This window comes from Boleophthalmus pectinirostris, unplaced genomic scaffold (genome assembly GCF_026225935.1).
Source record: "Boleophthalmus pectinirostris isolate CB_2022bp ecotype Guang Dong unplaced genomic scaffold, ASM2622593v1 HiC_scaffold_16, whole genome shotgun sequence".
NCBI classification, from domain to species: Eukaryota; Metazoa; Chordata; class Actinopteri; order Gobiiformes; family Gobiidae; genus Boleophthalmus; species Boleophthalmus pectinirostris.
The window spans coordinates 25,392,772-25,418,483 of NW_026571095.1; the positions used below are offsets into that span (position 1 = coordinate 25,392,772).

The following is a 25,712-nucleotide window of genomic DNA, read 5'->3' on the forward strand; positions in this document are numbered from 1 at the left end:
TTAGGAAATTATTGCTCCAATCAACAGCGCACAATATGTCTTCTTTAAGAGGAACAATAAAATACTTTATCCGTGACTAATAATATACACAATTGTTTAAACAGAGAGATCCAGGTCCTTGGAGTAAGTCATTATCCTGCTTGTAAAACCGCCCCGACTATAATCACTCTGTTCTGGGAAGCTACAACCAATCAACAGACATAGGATTTATGCTCTGTCCCATAGTCTGTATTGGGAAAAGCAGTGGGGGGTGGTAGAATCAGGATACAGGGGTAATTATGTCTCCTGAATACTGTCTAACGCTGTGCCAAAGTACCCCATAAACGCGCTGACAAAGCTGGCCTCGGTCTGGTGGGGTGTCCTGGGTGTACAATGTTGACTTACCATCAAAATGCCACAGGTGATTAGCTCGGCTGTTGACTGCTAAAACACTCCTATAGAGAACCATAAAATTACTGCAAGCTTTTACAATACCAGCCAGATTATAAATACATTTACTCCCTCCCTCCCTGAGTAGCAAAGATATGGTGCTATACTAGGCTCAAATTAGTCAAATTTACTAGCCCATGTGCCAGAGAAACTAGGATTTACGACGACGTTTAAGAGACGAATGTAAAATGCTATTGGTTTAATGGGCAAGTCTATAATTATGGGTTTCTTTACGTAGAGGCCTGTGATCATTAGTATAGGATTGTTGGGAGATCACATTTCCATTTAACTAAGGGGTCACCTGGCGCAGTAGCTTTTGTGAAAGTCTAGTCTATTTAAGCTGAGACTGTGAGGGAACAATAATATTTGAACGGCTACCTTAAAAGTGATATATTGTGCAAGGTTTTATAGTTGTTTGAAGTTGTACTGAGACTGATTAATGTACTGCATGTCTGAGCAATCCTTATCATCTTCAATTAAAGAGCGAGTATTCTGATAAATAAACTTTGTAGAGCTTTCTATCATGTTTTAGCATTTTTTCCTAATCAGAAACATGCCTTTAGAAGTTTATATGTCAACCACGCATGTACGATTTTGTCCAATGCTCAGCTCACAAGCCTGCGTCTCCTATAGTGTTCATCTCCAGTCAAATGAAGCTCAGCGAGACTTGCAGTTACAGGGGTAAATTTGGAGCCGGGTTCCATATTAGGAATAGGAACTGATTTACAGACAAAATAGAAAAAAGGAAAACCACAGGATCATGTAGAGCAGGTTAACTCAAAAATTTTAAGACCAAAAATGATGAGTCTGACAGCAGAAATTAGAGAGAGAGGGACAACATTTTTTTGATACAAAGTGAATTGGAGATGGAGTCGATGGTGCCCATGCTCACTTCCTATTGCTATTTGGAACATGGCGGCTAGTGGGCCAGCTATGTCCATTTATATTTTTGAGAGTCGATGGCTCCCACACAACAATTTTTTATTAACAATGAGACTGTTTTCTGTAAAAAAAAAACAATAAAAGGCAGCAATGTGATCTAAATATGTAATGTGTCAGCAGTTAATACCCTGTAGAAGAGTAATACCCCCTCTTTAAACTGTACAGCAGACAATGTATGCAGAAAATAAATCAGTTGTCATGAAATACAGGAGTTTATAGGTTTATAGCACATTCAAATTTAGTCTAACACTTTGTCAAACTTGATAAAATATATAATATATTGTAAGTATAAGGTTAATTACTGAATAAAAACAGGTATTGAGGAGTTCTTTCACATTTCACAGTGCATTGGAATAACCAAAATTAGGTCACATGTCTGAAGGAAAGGACATATGGTTTAAAGAGAAAATATGTCAAAGGCTATAGAGTTCAGAGTTACTATTTTTTAGGTAATTAATACAAGGTAACTAGAGCAGCAGCTGTGCTATACTACTCAAAACAAATAAGAGTAAACCCTATACTAACTCTGTATGAACAGTGTCTGGAAGGGAATCAAGTGTATGTACTGTAACTACACTTAGTCGTTTTGAAGATCCACACACAAAAAGAGAAAATAATACGGAGATTCTTCTGTCATGACATTTGATACTGACCCAGTTTTGTCTCGGTTTTGTCTCACAGCTGAACCCGTGGATGTCTTGAAGGTGCTAGATTTCCAGAGCTCTCCCGATGGGGTACAGAAAACACCAGGATTCTGCAGAATGAGGAGAGGAGCCAAACCAGACATCGCGTACAGAGTGAGCAAACAGGCACAGATCAGCGCTCCCACCAACCAACTCTTCCCAGGTAATGTTATACTTCAAATCACAGTATAAAGTCATTAGATATTCATTAACCTCTTAGAATAATTGCCTATAAACTGCCTAGGTCAATATATTTATTCTATTATTAACGAGGCTGCATTTTGTAACTGTAACTGAATTGTATATATTAATTGAGTGTCTGAAACCTGTTTTTCTTCATGGAGATGTTATTGCTTTGTCTGAAATGTTTCACAATATGGCATTAAAACTTTATCATCATGGAGACCAAACCGGGCCAAGTTACTGGTCAGATCTGCAGAGAGGCAACAATGCTCACAGTCAGAATGCCTTTTGTTTTGTTTTTCTGGGTATTTTTAAGCAATAAAACCACCTGTAATTCAATAAGAATGTAAGGTAGATCTGTTTAATGCTATATTGTGGAACATTTGAAGTAGAGTGATGGCATATCCAAAGAAACAAGAAGGTGACGGACCCCCAAAAGAAAAGTTACATAGTGCACCTAAACACAACAAGCTTAATTTCAAATAAAAGTAAAATTTAACCAATAAACAAAATTGCTTGACTCCCCTGACACATCTGCTTCTCTCATTGTGACTGACTACAGTATTTTGCAGTCCCGTTTACTGGGTCAAATTCCTACTTGGTTATTTTGGAAAGTTTAAATCCACTTTTTTTTAGGATACAGTGAAAGTTAGAGGAGCTGTCTTCTAGTTGCTCTAGTCTAGTCTTAAAAGTCATACCTGGCACAACTTACAAGCCTTCTAATAAACAGCCAGCCTTTTTGTAGCTTGTAAAGACACAATGGGGACAGCTCCGTATGGCATTTCTATTGGCCAGTGTCCTTGCCAACACATGGTCCATCCTTAGAAACCCAAAAAGAAAACAAAAAAGTACAATAATAAAACAGGGGACATGTTTATAGCATACATCATAAATTCACATAGACAGCTGCATATGGGAAAGTTGAACAGTGCAGTGGTATTTGTACGGGAGCAGCAAGGTTGTTGGTTCAAGCCCAGCCTAAAAGCACATAGTGTTGTTGTGTCCCTTGGCAAGACATAATGGGTAGGGCATGTGTAAAAATCTGCCAAATCGCCATGCAATCGTGAGAAATAGTGCAAGAAAAAGAGAGCAGTCAAATGACAAATACAAAATATACACATTACATCATGTTTTTAAGTTTCCAACCCATGTATGGATAAACTTATTTATTCAAATTACTCTATTTTTGTCTAATTATATTAAAATAACTATATGTTAGTAGTATAAGTTAAAATACTAAGTAAAAGACTTGATGCTCAAAAATGATTCCGATATCACGAAGAAAGATTTTCAACATTAAATCTTCGTAATTTCTTTTATTTTATCATGTGGCCTTCTATCTGTGTAATCCCTCAGCCATCCAGGTAGTCGTCCATGGGCATATATTCATCTATGTACTTATACTTGTTCTGATACAGCTCAAGAGCATTCTAAAGTTCAAGAAAGGTTCGCTTCTCTATTGTGAATGTGATTTTTTTTAGTATCGATACCTCCTGAAATGAGTATCCAGTTTCGATACTAGTTTTAGTACTGATAAGTGTCTGATTTTCCATACTTCTAACAACCCTATCTTGTAGTCAATTACTGTATTACTGTAATTCACCCATCACCATTTACCATCCCATTTACCATGTCTCTTTAGGCATGGCACATGATTCCCAACAACAGTGAAAGTCCTTGTAATTTACGATGTTGAAGAATTGGTGAAACATGTGTTATTCTCCTTGCCTCACATCTTAAATGCATTATCACATGTCATTTAAGTGGAAGGGCCACCCAAGGCATAGCCCTCAAAGCAGCAAATAAAAACAACCCAATCAGACTAGAATTACAGTCATTATGTCTTTGTTTTGAACCGCGCACCACTAAACAAAAACATATCTCATATAAATGTTATTTCATGTGATACTAATTTATGCACCTGTCTTTGAGATCATCTTGAATTATTGAGTGACTTTACTAGAGGGCTTAAGCAGACTGGATGAACTCAGCAGATGTTTTAAATGGAGTACTGAGTAGGGTTGTCAAAAGTATTGAAAATCAGATACTAATCGATTTTGAAACTAGTATCGAAACTAAATAGTAACACTTTGAACAAGTATTGATACTAAAAAATTCACTTTTACAGGACAGAATTAAACTTTTCCTGAATAGCTTTAGAAAGATTTTGAGCTGTATCAAATCTAGTATAAGATCACAGAGACAAATATCCGTCCATGGGCCACTATGGAACCTACCTGGACCACTGAGGGATTACACAGATATAAGACCACGTGGTAATATAAGACTTTTTATCATTGTGGTATTGGAATTGGTATTGAGGATCAAGTTGTTACAGCTATGACCACAATAGAGAAAGGTGCAGACACAACTACGGCAAAGGTTTAAGCCAGGGGTGTCCAAACTTTTTTCATCAAGTTCCACATATCTAAACACAGACGAAGCAGAGGGCTGATCGAGGGCTGTAGACTGATGCTCAGTACAGTGAATAATTGAAATATGTGCATGTTTAACACGTTAGAATGAGCCATCAGTCTTTATTCATGCTGAGATCCTTAAAAGTACACATTAAATATTAAATATCGGCTTTATCAAGGTAGATTTTCAAAAAACTTGCAACAAAAAGTAAATTTTTCATTGATGCAAGGTAATTTGGGCCAATTCTCCTGGAAGCCCGAGGGCCAAGAAAAATTTGTCTGAGGGCTGCATTTGGCCCTCGGGCCATAGTTTGGACATGCCTGGTTTAAGCTCTCTGCTCAAGCATTTATTAATAAGTTACAATGAATATGTGAAAATAGGGCTAAAGTGTGTTGTGGCAATTGGCTGACAGCGTGGCCAGCTGGAGTCGAGCCAGAGGAGCAGCCCTAGGCATAGTGGGCGGGTCCTTTTTATAGGCGGCTGGATGCTCTGGGCCCTAATGCATCTGTGTCACCTCAAAATAGAACAATTCTTAATACAAACACACCACAACAGGGGCCGTGACACAAGTCTATTCCTCAGTATCAAAATCAAGTTTGAAATGTTAGCATTGTCACTAGTTTTAAGTATATACTGTTTCATATGTGTGAGGTCATGGTTGGACATAACATACTGCAAATTACTGTAGGTTTACCTCATTGTTGACAGCTACATCAAAACTTCTTGGCATCCTGTATTTCATATGTGTATAGTTTATTAAATGCACTAACTCTGCTTTACCTAAAAAAAGCATAATGCTATCAAAACAAATGTAGACTGAGATTGTGGTGATGTAGAATTGTAAAAGTTGAAAATTTACTCATCTCTTTCTCTGTCTGCATTTGGTTTGGTGTGTACAGTAGATATGTCCTCACCCCTGAAAAATACAGGTTTCATTCAGAGGCCCAGTCATTAGTTACGCTATAGCTGTGGAAAAAACATAACTTATATGATGAGTCTCTTATTTATTCACTTCTGAAGTGAGCTCATCTTTTCCAGACTGTTATTGAGACATGAAAGGTGCGCTATGTCGCTTTTCGCCTGCTTGTCTTCATGAGGATGTATTTGTGTTGCTCTAAGAATTTAGTTATTCCAGGTATTTTTAGAGCTCAAAGATCCTTAAAAAACAGGAAATTATTCCACAGATCTGACCAATAACTTAACCAGTTGATGTCATGTGTCCTCATGGAAAGGTTTAATACTGCACTGTGGAACATTATAGATTTGTTGAGTGATAATGTCACTTCAAGGTCCAAATGGCAACTTCACAGCTGTTCTAGCTTTGTTTTTTTCATAATGTCACAATCTCAGAAGTGATATCACAGAGCAAAGCAGTAACATCTCCATGGAGACAAGCAGGTGATGGGCCTTTCACCAGAAAAGTTACATAGTGCACATTTAAATGCATTATTGTAGGCTATCATGATAATAATGCACTATATAGAATTAGGCCTACTATTATACAGTTTTAGGTCATATAAAAATTTGATTCAGCTAAGTAGCAGCAGTTTGTAAGGAACAGCTCATATTTTATTTGATAGGCTTTAGTAATTTCACAGTGACCTCAAATGTGGTTTAGCTGAAGTTGTTATATTTACAGCTCTTGTAAAATAAACGTGCTGCATCACAGTAATTTGAGCACTTTTAGTCAGGTCCAAAAACACCTTTAGTTTCCTCTATAAACACAGTTCCAGTTGTCTAGACATGCGGGTGTATATGCTAGACCAGAGTAGCCCAAACAGTCTGCCAGCACAATTACATCCATAATGGCCTCTGTAAAGCATCAATTAGAAAACTGAGTGAAAAATGAGCTGTTTTAAAGTGTACTTACTTTAAAGGATCAAGGATGGAGCGTTTATGTGCTTATTTTGAGGTAAGATTGGTTGATGCGGATTACTAAGGTAAAAGGCTAATGCTATAACCTCATGTGGTTTGGATGTAGACTCACTGAAATGCGTTATGGTCTCACTATTCAGCTTTTCAACTTTTGGGCTATTTGCAATTAGTGTTTTTATTTTTTTATTCCGATCCAATACCAATACCAGTCCGATAACACAGTGTGAAGAAGTAGACTGAGGCTACTCAATTTTGTTACAGTACAAGAGCAAAAAATAAAAGGGTATCTCTAAAGAAAATCCACAAGAATAAATTCTAGTTTTAATAATAGGTTTTTGAGAACTAAGTGTTAGAGTCAAATATAAAATTTTCTTGATGATAACTTGTGCTGATTTAAGCATATTTACTTTTCTACTTTGTCACTTTCTACCACAGTGCATGGTTAGAGTGACCAGACATCCCTATTTACCCGAAACAGTCACAGTTTTGAGCCCTATGTCTCCTGTCCCGCTGGTTTCAGACAAAAACCACAGAATTGTTCCAGTTTTATACAAGAAATGTACCAGATTTTTGACCAATTTGATAAATGCCAACAGTAAAGAGAGGCATAAATTGTCACTTGTTTAGGTAAAATACAGAAAAGCTGCTTAAAACGACCAAAACACAAAGAAAATATGACTATACTGACTCACATGTTATTCATGAATGGGCTGAGTGCAGAACAATTTTCCTTAATTACTTACTTGTTTCACAATTTTATTATTACCAACCACCACAAACCAGGAGTGTCCCAGTTTTTGATTTTGAAAATGTGGCCACTCTATGCATGGTTAAACAACAGTGAGGCCTGTAAAAAGAGTTCATCCTCGGAGCAAATGACTAATTATACAAAGTAAACAAAGTCCGAGTTAGCGCCAGGCTGCACTCTGTACTCTCCATAACGTCGCTTTGGTTATTTTACTACGTTCATTGTCCACACCAAAGGCTAAATGGAGCTATCAAAGAGGTAACACAAATATATTTTAAGTTTTAAGTGTTTACAGAGTCTGTATTTAACCTGCTCTGGGCGATAACGCTAGTATTAGCCGCAGACTAAACAGCGGCTGCTCCGATCTACGGGTCCTCATTCGGGACAATACAGAATGGCATCGGATGTTTTTTTTATTTTATATATTATATTATATATATATATATTATATTATTTTTTTTTTTTTTGGGTGTATGTGTACTTTAATAGATCCATGGTGAGTACCCGCCGATATTTATACCTGAAAAATGTGCAGTATCAGAATTTTTGTGGATACCAGTATCAGTATCGAAACAACCCTATTTGGAAGCATGGCAAGGCTAACATGCTAGTTTGTTCAAAGTGTTATTTTCAGTGTCTCATTAAATTACCATTTTATTGAAGATTGTTGAATATTGAAATGTATAGTGTTAGCTTCTAAATTAGGGTGACCAGAAAAATAAAAATATAAACTGGGACATCCCCGTTTTTTTGGTGATTGGTAATAATAAAATAGTGAAACCAGTGCGTAATTAAGGAGATTTGTTATTCAGAGACTATTCGTCCTATAGTCACATTTTCTTTGCTTTTTGGTCAATTTTAAGCAACTTTTTTGTATTTTGCCAAAACAAATGACAATGCATGCCTCTTTTTACTGCTGGCATGTCTCAAACTGATCAAAAATAGACTCACCTGGGACGCTTCTTATATAAAACTGGATCAAATCAATAGTTTTGGATAAATCAGGCTACCCCTACTATACCAGTATCGGTATCAATATCGGAACAACCCTATTTACAAGCATGGCAAGGCTAATACTAGCTTGTTCAAAGTGTAAATTAGCCTATATTATTTTGGCGTTTCATTAAATTAGCATATTATTAAAGATTATTGAACATTGCAGCATATTGTGTCAGCTTCTAAATGTAACCATGTGACTGTTTTGCCAGTTTTTGCATTAGCACATCAGCTAACTTAGCTTGTGGTCAATTTCTAAGCAAAAGACTGAGACTAGTTTGTCAAAAATGTGTAGCAATTTGCTTGGTTATACTCTGTAAAAAAGCCAATGATACCAGTGTGGTATTAAATAAGCTATGGAAATTGTAATGTAGTAGTATAACTTTGTGATGTTATTCTAAGGTAATGTTATGCTATTCTAAGTAAAGTCTAGCAGGTATAAATCAGCCTAATAAACAGCTAAAAGAATGTACCTAACCAGACATTGACTTTGGCCTCCATTGTATTTCTTTCAGGTGGAGTTTTCCCAGAGGACTTCTCCATCATGTTCACCATAAAGCCCAAAGCAGGTCTCCAGTCCTTCCTCCTGTCCGTGTACAACCAGCAGGGTCTCCAGCAGCTGGGGGTGGAGGTGGGTCGAGCCCCTGTGTTTCTGTATGAGGACCAACATGGAAAACCTGCCCCCGAGGAGTACCCGCTGTTCCGCTCCATCAACCTGGCTGACGGCAAGTGAGTGATGCAGTTTACTCATACAGCAATGTAGGATTTATGTCAACCTTAGATGGGTAACAAGTCAAGTTAGTGCTCTATAGACGGTAAATGTTTGTTTTAGCATGTTTTTGTATGACTACATAGGGTTGGTTGATTCATTATAGCATGATCCCTCAAAATAATGGCTAGGGATATACATTTTTTAATATTCAGGTGAGTGCTAAAGTTATTCTATATTCTAACATTTTGCCTGGAACCCAGAATACACACTTCTTCAATACTTTATGAAGTTGTGAGTTTAGTCACTGGTGAATCTCCCTGTTTTCAAATGGCCGTGATTGACATGTGGATTAGGCAATGAGGGACATTCATGGTTTGTTCGTATCAAAACAAATATGTCTGCTTATGAGGGAAAAAGAAAGCAAAAAATATCACAAGGGACTGAAAAACATCACGGATTTATGTAGAATCAAGGAGCAAAGCACTAAACTGGAGGTGGTAAATGTAAATGGTGGTGACCAATGAGTTCTTTCCTTTCACATGTGGAAACAAATCTATTGTACTATCATGTTTGGACTATCATGTTTAGTTATGGCTCAAGACGCGACAGAGAGGGTTGGGATCAGACTGATATCCCCTGTAAAAATACACAGATATAATTTTGGACTTGCCAGGCAAACAACACTTGCATCCGATTATAAATGTTTTGAATTGTAGGCCCAGTGGCGCCTGCGGGGGTAGGCTTGTATGCACTGTGCGTGCCTTTTTATTTCCCTATTAAATCCATATGCATCTCTAAAACATACAGAATGTGCACCTGTTTCTATTATGAAGTGAATTTACGATGAAGAAAGTGTGCAATAAGGATCTACACATGTTATATTTGAATACATTTCAAACCTTTTGTTTTTAACATAGCACGATAGAGGTTGCTTTCCCTCCAACTCAAGCTTATGTTTAATGCAAGTTCTAATACTACTACTGCTACTTTCAGCAAATTTCTCATCGCTGTCAGTATGTCAGTACTGGTTTAGCCTCTGCGCTGATGATTTATGAGGATAAATTGCTTCACTATTAAATAACATATGGAGCCATTCAGACGGCAACGATACATAAAGTGATGGCAGCAGCAGTAAACACATGACAGTCCATTGTTGTACAAATTATTAATAGCTGTAGACTAAGGACCCTGCAGATCTGGGCATGGTTTTTATAAATCACAGCTGTGAAATAATGTAGCGACAAATGAAGTCAACATAAATACTTAGCACAAATTGAAACCAGGCAAGGAAATGATCCTGTACTTCATACTCTCACTGTAAAGCTCTATATGCACAACATGCATTCATTTTTATGGTAATGATGCGCACTAGATAGACAGATAGATAAGCACACTTAATTCAAACTTTTCTTGGGGCAACAGTGGCTGTGGTAAAGTAGTCGGTCTGTGACCACAAAGCTGATGGTTTGATTCCAGCCGTCCACATCAGTGCATGCTGTTGTGTTTTTGGACAAGACACTTCACCAAGACACCACTGCCCAAGTATGAATGTGGCGTGTTAGTTATTATTTGGTGGTAGTCAAGGAGGCCGATGGCTTTGGCAGCCACATCTCCAGCCTCAGAGCTTTGCAGTTATGAACTTGATATCATTTGACATGTTTTTAGTTTGAGGTGTCTCATCTCTTTTACTCTATCTATGGCTTTAAAATGTATGACAAATTCGCACTGAGGTCATAGCAATGAATATGAAAATGATAAGACCATTACCTCCTATTTATATAATTGGCACATTCTTTACATTCAAATTGCACTGTTTTGTCTGTTGCAGATGGCATCGTGTGGCTATCAGCGTGGAGAGGAAAACTGTGACCATGATTGTGGACTGTAAGAAGAAGGTGACCAGACCTCTGAGCAGAAGTGACCAGGCTGTGATCAACACTGAGGGCATCACTGTTTTTGGAACCAGGATCCTGGACGAAGAGGTCTATGAGGTAAGAGTCCCATGTTGTCTATGTTGTCACCTATTATGCTTCTTAGATTGTCTAATAGACCTGCAAAAAGATAATGTCCAAGAAAAATCTCTTGTGTGATGGATTTGTGTGACTATAATATGGATGATTTTGGGGTTAAATTTGTTGTTTGTTATTAACAGAGTCTGTTAATATAAAGGCTTTATTCAATAATTTCAATAAAATTTCCATTGCCCACCTAAGACGTTATCTTGAGACCCAAATACTGATTGGAGGAATGCTTTTATCAGGTTGTGAACTGAATTAAACAGTTTAATAAAATAGTTTAAATGGGGGGTATTACGCTATTTTTCTGTCATGTTACAATGTTGTTCCCTCATCAAAAAACATGTCTGAAAAGTATATGTAATCTATATATGTTTGAGTAATCTAGCAATCACTCTTGCGGGCCCTGCGAGACCGTTATTACGGTTACTAGTACAATCTTATCCAAAACAGCCCACAAGCCTACAAATTTCTCAAAATATACAAAAGTAGGATACAGAATAATGCACTACAACTTCACAAACCTGTTGTGAAATGCAGTAGTTTTATTAGATACTCTGAAGGGAGAGTGACTTTGCACGGAGAGCACAGGGAGCGAAGACTCGGAGTCTCAAAAAAGAAACTGAAACTTTTCAGACATGTAAATTTGTTGTTTTTGTAAAATAGCATTTTTAAATCAATAAAAGATAACATAGTGATTTAAATATGTTATGTGTGAATTAATACCCCATAGAAATCCAAGACCCAATTATTAACCGAATAGTCTTTAATTTACATTTTATCTGAACGTGCCACAGCTGCAATGTTTAGAAGAAAAAAATCAGGCAGGAGAATAAAGCCTCTCTATTATGCTAATTTCAAACAACAATATGGAAAACTTGTTTAGATGCCAGTGATTTATTTACTGTGGTTTGCTGTAATTGGAAGCACATTATAATATACATTTTCCACAGTTAGAGGCACATTTTACATTGCAAAAAGTCTATACTAATGCACTGTACTTTGAGTTCTTCCAAGGACAAACCCTGTATTATTTTGCCATTGAGTCATTTAAACTGCGAATAGTGGATGTTTATTGGCAGTAATAATATTTAGTTTTTGGAAAAGGCCATAGGCGATGTATGTGAACAATGCATGTATTTGTTTGCCCTTATGTATTAACAGATTTAGTGGGATTTGATTGCTTATGTTTTGTAAAAGTAAATTTACCTTTGGGATTATTGCAGATTATTGGTAGATTGGAGCAAGGAAACTCCACTTCCATGATCCTGGACAGTCTGTGCCGTATTACGTAACGCATTCAAGAGGCTGGTTTTGATTTGCTGATGGAAAAAGTAGCATAAGAAATCCACAATGCAGACTTGAAGCTGCCTGAAAGTTGGGGTATTTGAAATCAGATATTGTTGTTTCGGTTTTGGTTGCAAGTATTCTGGAATTTAAATATGATGCTAAAATGTGCAAAAAGTAGCCCCAGTACTATGCAGTATCAGTCTTGTGTCTTGTGCTCCTTACGAATTGACTTCCATTGATATAAGAGTCAGTAATACCATTTAAACTTAAGTGGTTTTATACATTTTTAAATTAAAGGGTCAATATTGTGCTATATTTTGATCTATGTTATAATGTTGTTTCCTCTTCAAAAACATATGCAGAGTTGTGTTTTGTTTCATTCACACATGTTTAACACACATATCCTGCATATTTAGGATGAGTTCTTCTCTCTAACAGAAAACATGTGGTAAAACAGGAAGTGCTCCACTGTGTTTTTAAACTCCATACACCTTCACTAGAATATTTTGGATAACTTCAGCTCTGGAATCTTATCTGAACTAAAAGTAAAAGTTAGCTGCTATCTTGAAAACTACCGCTTCATAACATCACAAGGTAGAGCATTTTGAGCTTTGGAGATATAAACAGACTAATAATAATAAAGGATTACTCAAGTATGTGCTAATGAGACTCAGCACAACTCTGGGTATATTTGTGTGGAGATAACATTATAAGATGTCTTAAATCTCACAAGAGTCATGTTATTAGGTTCTTTTTTTCAGACCAAGAGTTTGTTTTCATACCTGACAGTTTCGACTGATCACTAGTGGTCTTCCTCAGAGTGGTCACGTGATGTTGCTGTGACGTGTCTGGTCAGTTGATTTAATTTGATTTTGCCGCTGTCCTCCTACCGGTGGAGGCAGGTCGCAGTTCCTCAGGACAGTAGCCCAGGTGTGTGAGAGTAAAAAAGCCCCCTCATCCCGGTTTATAGTCTCATGGGCACATTTCCATATTTTGATTGCCTGACCACTCTGAGGAAGACCACTTGTGAGCAGTCAAATCTGTCAGGTATAAAAACAAACTCATGGTCTGAAAAAAGAACCTAATATCATAAATTATTGGAAGACCTAATGAACCTCACAAGAGTTAATTTTGCACAATAATAGGGCCTTTGTAATTGTGACACGTTGAACAATCTTGAATCACAAGTTACCACAAGTAAGGCAATAATCTGTTTTTGGTAAGATTTCACAATTCAAAAGGTATAATATTTAGTTTTAAATTGTTAATTGCTATTGCATGGTCCTACCTTTTCATCATTCTGAAATCCATGGATTCACTAAACTACAGGCATGTCCAATCAGGCAGCAAATTAGCTTGAAAAAGGCTACCAGTGGAATTGCATGATTTCACTGTGCGGGTTAGTTCATTTGGAAATATATTTGGCAATTAGACTGAAGCACTTGACGACTTTATAATCAGGTTCAAACGATTAGCCCGATTTTCATTTACTGCTGTAACACAGAGCGCTACCACAGTCACTGGGATTTATAACAGTAGTGATTACGGCTATAATTAAGGACATTTGGAACAAAGTAGGAAACATTAAGTGGCATGGATCTTAACCAAATCTTCACTTTCACAGCAGTTTGAGTCTATTTTTATGCACACTTAGTTTTACACAATAGTCTAATCTTGATTGCCTGTAATTACCATGAAATATGCTTTGTTAATTTTTTTAGTCTTGTTCTGACTTTACACAGGGCTTTTGTGCAATTACAGGTCTTACTTTAAAAGTGCAGTTTGTATCTTGTCTCCATGACAATATTATTTGTTTTATCTTTTGGTGTTCCACAGTATAGCATTTTAAACATCTATCTTTCATAATTTAAATTAAAAATGTTCTTACAGTTAATTATTATTATTCATGGCATTAATTAACAGATGTAATATAATTTCTATTCTCACATTAGACAAAATTCAGATGGTATTATATTTTATCCAGATAAGAATATTCATATTTTGTATCTCCTGTAATCTGCTACGAGACAAAGGTCTGATTGGCTGAGCGCTACATCCCTTTTACGTATTAGGGTTGGCAAGATTGGGCCCAAGATTTTGAAAATTGATCTCCACATTTTATTATTTTTTTGCATCTTCTTATAGTTACTTGCACGCGTTTTCTCAGAATCAGAATCAGAATCAGGTTTATTGCCAGCATCAGAGAACAAGATTCACCAACCAGGAATGTGCTTTGGCCATTTTTCTGCTCTATGTTTTCAACAAACAGTGAAACATTTGAGACTATTTTTCTCTTTCTTTGGTTTTAAGCTGTGGGTTCAATGGGAGCACATGATAAGACCCTCTCATGGTCTCTGGTACGCAGCCTGTGACCACATGGATGCCTCGGTGCAGATCGCAGAAGCAGGTGTTGAATCCAGGCAACTCTGAAGTCTGAGGAAAATATGAGCCGCGTGTGCTCAGGACGAACTCACTTTACACAGCTGTTTTAGAGATACGCAAGAAGAATATCACAAAAGTCTGAACTCATTGCTCCTTCTCTGCTGTTTCACTTTTGTATTAAACGTAAAGGTGCACTGTGCAATTTTTCACCTAAAAACTACATCTCATTCATTTGAAGACAGTGAGGTACAGATTTTAAGCAGAGAGTAAAATTGCAAGGGGAGTGAAGGATACTATATTTGTGAAGACACATTATCTGGACTTTGATATAATCTACCAGCTGTTTACAGAAGTATTTTTAACCTGTAACAAAGACCACAACAGGCCTATCATGTGCTAATCAGGTACTTAAAAATGTGCCAGGTGAAACAGACAACACACAATAGGGGCATAATGACCCATAATGGTGTTAGCTGTAAACAAGGACAGAGCACTTTCACTCTATAACTCCACCCTTTGGGGCTGGACTTATTCAGCTCAGGTCCAGATGACTACTGTTGCTGAGACGTGTCAACATCATTTAAAACGTAATAAAAAACATGATGAAAGCGTTTTCATATTTGCCCTGCCCTAGATAAAATGAACATCTTAGAATTTTACTAAAAGAAGCAGTATTTTATTAAATTTGTAAGCATTATTTTATGTTTTATTATTAAATTCCAGACAGTGCAATACCCATAGAAAATGAATGCATTAGGCACTGGTATCAGACTTAAGTATTTAATGTTAAGGTACCCTTTACTTAGCCAGGCTGGCGCCACCTAGTGCCTCCACTCAATTCATTTCTCTCCTGCAACTAGGTCAGGAATCAGAATACACTAGACGGTCTGGAAGAACCCCAGAAGTGCAAGTCCGGGCACCAGCCAATCAGCGAAGAGCCATACATTCTGTGTTGGCAACGATTCCCGAGATCGAGGACTTAAAGCTGGAACAAAGAGAATGTTTTGTGAATTTTATCAAGAGGAAAGACGATATTGCCCTTCTTCCTACGGGATTTGGGAAAAGCTTAATATACCAGTTAGCCACGTTAGCAGCGTATTACATACGTCACGACCCAATAGCAGCGATGGGTTAAATTTTAAAAAGTAGAATCCTAATGCTGCTGAATCCTAAGGTCAGATGGTTTCCACAAAGTGAAACCGGCTGATGAATCAGGCCACCCTTTACTGTCTCTGCATTTGAACAAAGCAAATACTACTGGGGCAGCAGAATCAGGAGCAGGGGGTGCAGTGCTGGGACTTGTGCAAGTTTTAATTAGGACTATCTGGAGGATTTGACCTACTGTACATGTTTTGGGTTGGTGGGGGTAACCAGAGTGCCCAGAGGAAACCCACCCAGGCGCAGGGAGAAATGATGTTTGTGCATTTGTCAAACTCTTCAAATTTGTAAGATGAACTAACCTTTCACAGCTGTTTATGGGATACAGAATAGTAATATTTGAATAATCCAAGTTTTGTTTTGTTTTTTTTCCAAGTGTTTATGGTGTCTTAGTATTGATGAATTTGCATGCTTGAAGGAGATTGAAAGGAAAGGATGGACTGTTTACATGTCTGTCAAACTTTATCTCAGATTGTTCCAAATTCTGTCCCCAAGCATGACAGCCTTGGCGGGAAATCTGAGCATGCATTTGATGAATCCTTACAGTGAATCATTGTTTATGGATGAATTGGCAGAGGAAGACTCCATGGGGCTGTTTCTCATCTCTGTCAGACAGTCACACAGCCCCAAGGTTCTTGCCACTAAATGTTTTCTTTTGGCAAACCAAGAGGAATAAGGTACTGACTTCAGATGATTTGTCAGTAAACTCTTCATAACAGTGTACAGTTTTAGTCACTTGCTGGCCACCGTGTCAAGTCATCAGTCTCTCAAAGTTGCCAAACTTTGACTACTAATCTTAAATTGACTGAAGTTTGGAAATTTATTTTTGACATTTTGTGTCAAAAGTGTAGAAAATAAGATACTAATCAATACTGAAACTGGTATCAAAACAAGATTATCATTTGAGCAGTTATTGATACTAAAAAAGTCACATTCATAGGACAAATGAATAGAGATGTAACAATAACCAAAATATCGTGATATTGTATCGTCAAAGTTCTCACAATAATATCGTGGACCATCACAATATATCAAATTGCTAGTCTCTTTGCTTAAATTAAGAGTTATGGTGCAGCAAAAAGACAGAGGGAACTACACAGACCATGATCCTTTGCTCCATTTCAGTGTAGACTACAAGAAGAAATAACAGTTCTAAGCACTTTTAAGTCTTTATTCTTTAGATTAAGTCTTGTCAAGGCATTTTAAGAGGAAAAAGTAGAATATTAACATTTTGGTTCACAGCCTCCACAAAATATCGCAATAAATATTGTACCGTAAGATGTATATCGTGAAAATATTGTACCGAGAGATTTGGATATTGTTACGTCCCTAATCATGAGCCTCCCCACCATATCGTGAGCTTTTCCACGATAATAAATATCGTACCGTGAGGTTCACACTGCGACAATATCGTATCGTAAGACTTGGATGTTGTTACACTGCTAGAAATGAACCTTTCCTGAATAGCTTTAGAAATATCTTGAGCTGTATCAGAACAATTAAAAGACCACATAACTGGACAAAAGTTTTAGAGTGTTTCACTGCTCATCCAACCATTTTCTTCAGTTTTGGTAAAATTGCTGGTGGGACACTGTCTTATATCTGTCTGAAGGGAGATAGTACAGGTAATTGCAATTTTGGGGATTGCAAATTTGTCAATAACAGATAACTAAACGTCTATCTACACTTTACTGTAATTGGTTAATTAAATCAGCCTGTCACTTACTCACATCATGATGGAGGTTAGAAAGTTCAAACATGTGCCAATGTCTATGAGCATGGGGCTGCATTAAACTGAAAATCACTGCATCAAGACAATTTTCAACTTTTGACTTCAATATCCTTTTGTACCAACCCTGGAGTTGTAGATTTCTTGCTTATTAGTTACAGTACAGTCAGTCAGCTGTACTACCAGAGCAATGTGTTCCCAATCCAGAGTCTTTCCAGGATAATCTTACCCCAAATGGTTTTACTTGGGCACGTTGTCAATAAAAACTTTAGAATTGGTATCATTTTGTTTTCTCCCCATGGATCTAGCTGTCAATAATACAACCATTCCCAAATCATCTAAGAAATCTAATGCTGCCACAATGTTAAAATTTCAAACTCGATTTCATCAATAGACTATACTCAATATACTCAATATGAATTCTGATAAAAACACACTTTTTTTTAGACAATAGAATGTGATTTTCAACAGTAAGTCATGTACTTTTTTATATTAATATGTTGTTTTATATCTTTGTAATCCCTCAGTGGTCTAGGTAGGTTCCTTAGTTCCTTATACTAGTGTTTGTGCTCTTATATTTGTTCTGATACAGCTCAAGATCATTCTAAATTTATTTTAAAAAGTTTCATTGCTGTCCTGTGAATGTGATTTTTAGTATCAATACCTGCTCAAATTAATTTCAATACTAGTTTTATCGATTAGTAGATTTTCTATACTTCAGCAGATTTTAGATTTTGAATACTCTTGACAGTCCTAGTATGCAGTCGTACCTATATATGACCTTTGCACTGTCCCTTGAGTTTTTGGTCCAACTTAAGGGTCTATGCAAGCCAAAGGGTAATAGACTCAAGGTGCAGTGAGCCCATTGTTGATAGAAAGAAGTGAAGCGCGGAGAGGAGGAGGGAGGAATGAACGAAGAAGTGAAGAAAAGGCAACCAGACGAGCTCGCAGATGGTTCAGAAAGTTCAACAGTTTTCGAAGCTACTGGCAGCGCAAAATGTTTTCATATTTGAAGGGCGCAAGACATTTGTAGAAACTCCATCCCTCCTCTGACCACAGAGCGGCTGCGTTTGATAAAGACTGGAAGATTTCTGGAAAATATTAGACATTTTAGGCCGTCATATGTCTGTCTAATTTCCTTTGTGCAGATTTGAAATTTCATATTGTGTTTTGGTGAGGTGATTCTCTCCTAAATGTTGGAGAGTTAGGCTATTTCTGATACGTTTGATAGGTGGAATGCAGAAATAAGTTATGGCTATTTGAAATTCTCAAAGCGAAAACATCTGTAAGATTTAACACCTTTAACTCTTCATTTAGAAGAGTCTTGTTGGAGCCACATCTGGAGTGAGTCAAAGCCAGGTTACGTAAATAATATCAGTTTTGTTGATTTTATAATAACACTTTGGTTAGTTTTTGTCATGCTCTGCAGAGTTGTTTCTCTTATGAAGTCATTTCAGATGAGTATTGTGATTTAAAATGTCCAAATTATAACATAATGATCCATGGGTGTCATAGATTATAACCTTAAAGCAGGCACAATCACAATATGTCTTCTTTAAACAACACAAAATAAGGTATATCATGGTAAAATTGACATTGTGATCTGTTTTAAAGATTTTTTCTTTCTATGACAACCCACAGAAAGTGCGTCTGACATGAAAACAGTCAAATCTCAGTCAAACAGTGAGATAAAAGGGCTCATATTACACTTTCTGATGTTATAATGCTGTTTCCTCATCATCATTCCTCATCGTTGTGTTTTGTTTCATTCACACGTTTAACTCACAAATCGTGCATATTTAGGCTTCCTTCAAACTAAAAACACTTCTTCCCCCTTGTGATATCATGTGGTAATACAGGATGTGCTCCACTGTGATTTTATACTTCATAAACCTTCATCATCAGACCATTAATTGCCAATATCTACTAAAAAAGAGGTGGGCAATTATTTTTCCATGGAGCCACATGAGAAACAGAAAATATTGTGGAGGACTGGGCCAAAATGCTTAACTCAACTCTGCATAATATTAATACTATTTCTTTGTAAAAAGCAGTAAATTACATTGTTTTGACGAGCTTGTAAAACTGTGAAGAGTTTTTGTCATGAATAAGCAATGAAAAAGTGAGGCTGCCTTATAAAAGGTAATTTTAAAAAACACCTCTAAAATAAAAGCAACACAGCTTTCGTCCATGCATGAGGTAAAATTATAAAATATGTTTATTTTGTATTTACAAATTAACTTAAACGGGCCAGTCAGAGTCAACCAAAGAGTTGTATGTAGCCCCGGAGTTGTATAATGCCCAGATCTGACTAAACTAAAGGTAAAAGGAGCTGTTAACTTGAAAATTACTGCTTCATGACATCACAGGGTGGAACAGAGCATTTTGAGATTTGGAGATGTAAACAAAGTAATAATGCAAGGTTACTCAAACATGTGTGAATGAAACAAAACACAGCTCTGGGGATGTTTTTGATGAGGTAACAACATTATAACATTGCAAAAGTTCACAAGAGTCAATTTTGTGAAATGTAGGACCTTTACTACCCTATAGAAGTAAAATACGTCCTCTTTAAGTTAGCAAATCCCACCTCCGCCTTAGGTCCTCCTTGGGTCTATATAGTGCACTAACAAAGTCTTATTCTATGGATGCAGCTTGTTCGCTTCTTTCAAATGATTCTTGACAGGGCCTTAAGCTGTTTTAATTGCACATGTGGACTGCAGTGGAAATGTAGTCTTAAGTCATGTTTTCAGCTGCCAAGCACATGCATATGCATATGGATATGGATATGTGCAGTGTACGGTTATGATATAATGGCTGCAGAGTCCTAGTCCAGAATGAAATATAGTTATGGAAATTAATGGAAACTTGGAAACTATGTGTTGAAAAGACTGTCACACTTAAATTATTGGACTGTTTTATCTCAGCTGATAGCAAAGTTCTATTAGTGATGAATGTCCAATAAATTATTTTATTTTATCTTTATATGGTACATTAGCGTGGTGTATCACTGTTCTGTGTTTAGATAACGGAAAAGGTTTGTTTTTACAGAAGCTCTGCTCATTCCTGCCTTGCGTAATATGGTCTTTGTTTAAACTGTCGACTGTTCACATCGTTACCTTTGCTAAAAGAACAGAATATTAATACCAAACAACTATATGTGACTTCTAGTAAGTCCACCTTAAATGTACTAAACTGTGTACGAATTCATGACTGAAGTTGTGCTTTGCCAGATAAAACTTGAGTGAAACCAGAAGTTAAAGATGTAGTATGTAACTTTCTTGAGGTGGCACATCTCCTGACTCTATGATATTGATGTGAAAACCATATTGCGGAACATTCTTCATGGAGATAGATACATTTTTTTCCATACTGTGTAATATCATAGCCTATGTTTTTCAGAGGAATAAAAACATAACTTTTTGAATTGCTCAAAAAATGTAAAAAAAAAAAAAATAAAAAAATGTTGACGAAAAAGTCTCATACTGTGGTGCTATCGAGTCCTATATTGGACTAAATTAACATTAAAACAGAACTGAACCATGCATAAAATAGGGTTGTCTAAAGCAGTGTTTCCCAAACTTTTTTATCTGGGGACCCATATTTTAAAAGTCACAAATCTTCACGACCCAAGTCAATAGACGTTATTCGTAAATCACAAAATAAATCTGTGACCGTTATTGAACATTAACGAGGATATTTTATTGTTGACTGAATGATCGTGTCTCTCTGAACTGAATTATTATTACTCAAGTTTTAAACAATGAAAAACAGTAATTCATCGTTTCTCACGGTGCTGCAGAAAAAATGAGAAACCCGGTTACGACCCGCAGGTTTTGATACACCATTGTTTTTTTGGGAAACAATGATATATCGAAGTATCAAAAATCAGATAGTTATCATAGTTATCGATATTAACACTAGATCAAGTATCAATTTTAAAAAAGTTTCAGAATGATCTTCAAATATAAGCCCATGTTGACTAGTATATGCCCATGGACCACTAAGGCACTTACCTGGACCACTCAGGGATCACACAGATGTAAGGTCACATGGTAATACAAAAGAAAATAAGATTTAATCTTGAAGAAAGATGATCAGTTATTATCAGAGTTTGATATTTTATTATTGGGACAACACAAGGGTTACACTATTGTTGGTGTGTACAGTATTTAACCACAAAGCTTCACTGTTACTCCATAATCCACTTTTCATCTGCGGATTTTGACTTCATCATTATTACTAAACAAACTCTATGCAGCTGACATGTAGTGCTGAAATGATCCCAACTGACTGACTCGTTGGTACAGGCCAGTCATAAATATATATACTGTGCGTGTGTATTTTATTGGCTTGGGCTGCACATATTTTTGGCACCTCTCCAAAGTGTGATCCAGGTGTGACCCTCAGCTGTTCTTGAGACAGAGTGACCTGTTGCACCTGCAGGCTATAGACCATGTAATGACACTCTTACAATGCATGTGTTACTTTCAATGTCCGCTAATGTTATTTTATCCTTTGAGAAAAATGGAAACGGACACACAGCTAAAACTGGAGTCAAAGCATATGAAATGGTTACGCTTTCTGGTTCATTCACGTATTATTTTTGGTACACTACCCATATTTTACTTCTAAGTGATGTGGTATGCCATTAGTCAAAACGTCAAGTAGGTGGCTGCAAATAGTTCTAACTGGTTTTAATATTTTTTACTTGTGAACCACACCGCAACTGGTTTTGACAATGCTGTTTGCAAGACTTTACACACTCCACCTTAGAAAATATTATGCTTTCCAACCAGATATAAACCAGATCTGAACCAGTCCGTAACAATTTCCTAGATCAAAACTGGAGCTAAACCATCTCCAGATAAGACTGAAGCATAAAGAATTGCTAGCACAAACTAATTCTAAATTGAACAAAACAAAACATTCTGTACTCTACTACAATTTGAGAACCAATGAACCCAAGTCTGAGATCTAAAAAAAAAGTTTATTTTGGATCTAAACTCCTTAAGGCTGTGGTCACGCATTCACACATTCATCACATCAAATTTGGGACCTAATTAGAACTAAACCTGGACGTAAACCTCAAACTAAACCTGGACGGGAATGGGAACGAGACCAAACCAAATCTACAGCATTCAAACCAGTCCTGTAGAAGTGTGAACGTGCCTGAAAAGTCACTAAGACAAGGTCCAAAAAGTCTATTTCAGATAAATTAAATACACTGTGTAACTTTCCCAGCAGAGGGTCTCCATGGAAAGAGAGTTATTGCTTTGCCTGGAATGTTCCACAATATGCCATTAAACGAAGCAGGTGATGACACTAGGTAGGTATTTCAAGGTATTTTTACAGACAAAACAAGAAGGTAGCGGATCCTCTACCAGAAAAGTTACATAGCACACTTACACATACAGAATATATACAGACAGTGACCCAATCTATGTTGAACCTAAGGCTGTAGTTGACTAAAGGAATTTTTGGTCAACTAAACACATCGAAAAAGAGGGTGTGGCAAAAGCACTGAAGCCTGAATCAGTGTATCGTTTGTTCATTTGTTTTTCAAAATAAAACCATTTTCTTCATTATTTGTCTCCAAAACCAAAATGAAAAAACAGATAATGATTTGTTTTTTCAGTTTTCGATTTTGTGTTTTAATGAATAATGGAAAAAATGGATAACAGCCGGTTTCCGTGACTTAAACTGTGATGCTGGAATTTTGTGCCGCATATGGACTGAACCAGGACTGAACCAGGACTGATCCCAGGACTGAAACGGGACTAAACTAGGAGTAAACCAGGTCTAAATCAGGTCTAAACAAGAACTAAACCAGGACTGTGTTGAGACGGGCCCGGAGGTGCGACTGTCAGGTGATCAGGACTGAGACCAGGACTGAGACTGGGACTGAGACTGGACTGAGACCAGGACTGAGACCGGGACTGAGACCAGGACTGACCGGGACTGATTTAGTCCTGCTTCAGTTCTGGTTTAGTCCAGTTTTAGACCTGGTTCAGTCCTGGGATCAATCCGTATGCAGCGCAAAAGTCCGGCATCGTAGTATACTTTTTTTAAACCTTCTTTTCCTATTATTCATTTAAACACAAAATTGAAAACTGAAAAAAACTAATCATTATCTGCATTTTCAGTTTGGATTTGGAGACAAATAATGAAGAAAATAAATGTTTTTTTGTTTTCTTATTTTTGGTTTTATTATGAAAAACGAATGAACAATTGATACACGGATTCACCTGCACAGGAGCTCATTATTTTTAATAAACTAAGACACTATCAGCCGATTAATCGATAAACAACCAAAGGTCTATATCCTTAAATGAACCACATTAATTAGGACTTCCTGAATTCTAGCACTAACAGCTATAGGCTGAATTCTCACGTGAAACTCGCACTCCTTTAGGTTTCGGACTCTTTACGACTTCCAAATGGGGGATGGTTGTAATTATCTGCAGTCAGACTCCAACTAGCGCTGTGTTTATACCTCCAAATTAGATCCAAAGTCAAAATGGGAAAGTCCCGTGCCTCCTGTCATCTCTCGTCTGGCTCGGCTCGGGAAGGCTGCATCAAATCACTCAGTATTTCAGTCTGAAGCCCTCCTCTCCACACACGTCTGAAGGGTAATAATATATGAGGGAACTGTAAAGCCAGGGATGGAGGTTATGAGCTGCTGAAGATGTGCTAAACATTTTCTGCTTTGGCTACTGTTGGCATGGAAATAAACACGCAGATAATGTCACTTTTCTGGTCGAGGATCGTCTCCATGGAGATGTATTGCTTTGTCAGGAATGTTCCACAGTAGGGTTGTCGTCTGTGCTATTTTTCAGTCATCCAGGAGGATTCTATACACAGTAGCTCAGTTGGTAGAGCGTTTTTCCACTAATCTGAAGGTTGGTGGCTTGAATCCCCCTTTCGACATAAACTTAATCGGTTGAGCAGCCATATCCATTGACCTAGAGACAGATGAATGCTGTTGTTGTGTTCTTTGGCAAGACACTTAACCCACCTCGCCCCAAATGTCTGCGTACACTGGTGTATGTCCCATTTTTCAGTCGTCCAGGTAGATTCCATAGTAAAATGTCACTTTTCCTTAAATTTTTTTGTGTTTTATTCCTTTAAAAACAGCAACAAAGAATTAAACTGTAACTTGGCATTGTGGTGCTACCTGATTATTGGGCATCCATACTAGAACATGGAATATAACATAGACAAAGCACCTCCATTAGGGCTGGGTATCATTCAGAAGTTCCAGATACGATACATAGGCCACGATACGATACATATCTCAATACAGTGCACTTTCGGTTTGATACGATATATTTCAAATCAATTCAATACAGTTCAGTAAAAAAATAATGACTAAATCATGGCAGTGATAGTAAAAGTCTTTGTTAAACCACTTCTTGAGCAAAATTAATATGAAACACAAACATTTTAATCATCTAAACAGTGAAAATGTCAAATGTGTTGCATAAATGAGTTTCTTTCTACTAAACAAACTACAAAACTGTAGCTGTAACAAAATAATTTGGTAAATTATACCAAAAAATACTGTATCATCACATTAAACAATAGGATATTTTGATATTTTTGCACACCCCTAATCTCCATGGAGACAAGCACGAAAATTTACATAGTGCACCTTTATGTAACGTATTAAGAACAAAGTTTGCACTGTTTGTAGTTGATTTAGAAGCTCCGAGGCTCTCTAAAAATTTATAATCCAATAAATTCCAGTAAATGTAAGCACATGTGGTGGCGTTTAAAGATTGTCAAAGTTTCTAATCTATTTCACAATCTAGTCTAGATTATAGGGTCTAATATATAATTGTTATGAATGTGCTATGGACTGTACAATACTATAATATTTCTCATACTGTTCACTTTTAGGTTAAAGACTGACTATTATTGTCAGCTGAGAGACCAACTGAGCTGTGAAGCCATGACGTCAAACTCAAGCACCTGTCTGACCCCCTTTTGTGGTTCAGCACAACAGTAAACAAAGCGGTCGAAATGGCTGTAGACGAAGCCATACATTCTGTGTTAGCCGTGATTCCCGAGGTCGAGGATTTAAAGCCGGAACAAAGAGAATGGTGAATTTTATCAAGGGGAGAGACGTTATTGTCCTTCTTCCTACAGG

At 37.0% G+C, this 25,712-nt stretch overlaps 1 protein-coding gene across 1 annotated transcript in view; it reads left to right on the forward strand.

Annotated features, from left to right (window-relative positions):
* Positions 1-25,712, forward strand: part of LOC110153471 (collagen alpha-1(XI) chain-like) — a 214,237-nt gene that overhangs the window by 16,517 nt on the left and 172,008 nt on the right. The window contains 3 exon segments of the mRNA XM_020917373.2: positions 2,053-2,217; positions 8,790-9,003; positions 10,815-10,977. Coding sequence (XP_020773032.2) covers positions 2,053-2,217; positions 8,790-9,003; positions 10,815-10,977 — 542 coding nt within the window.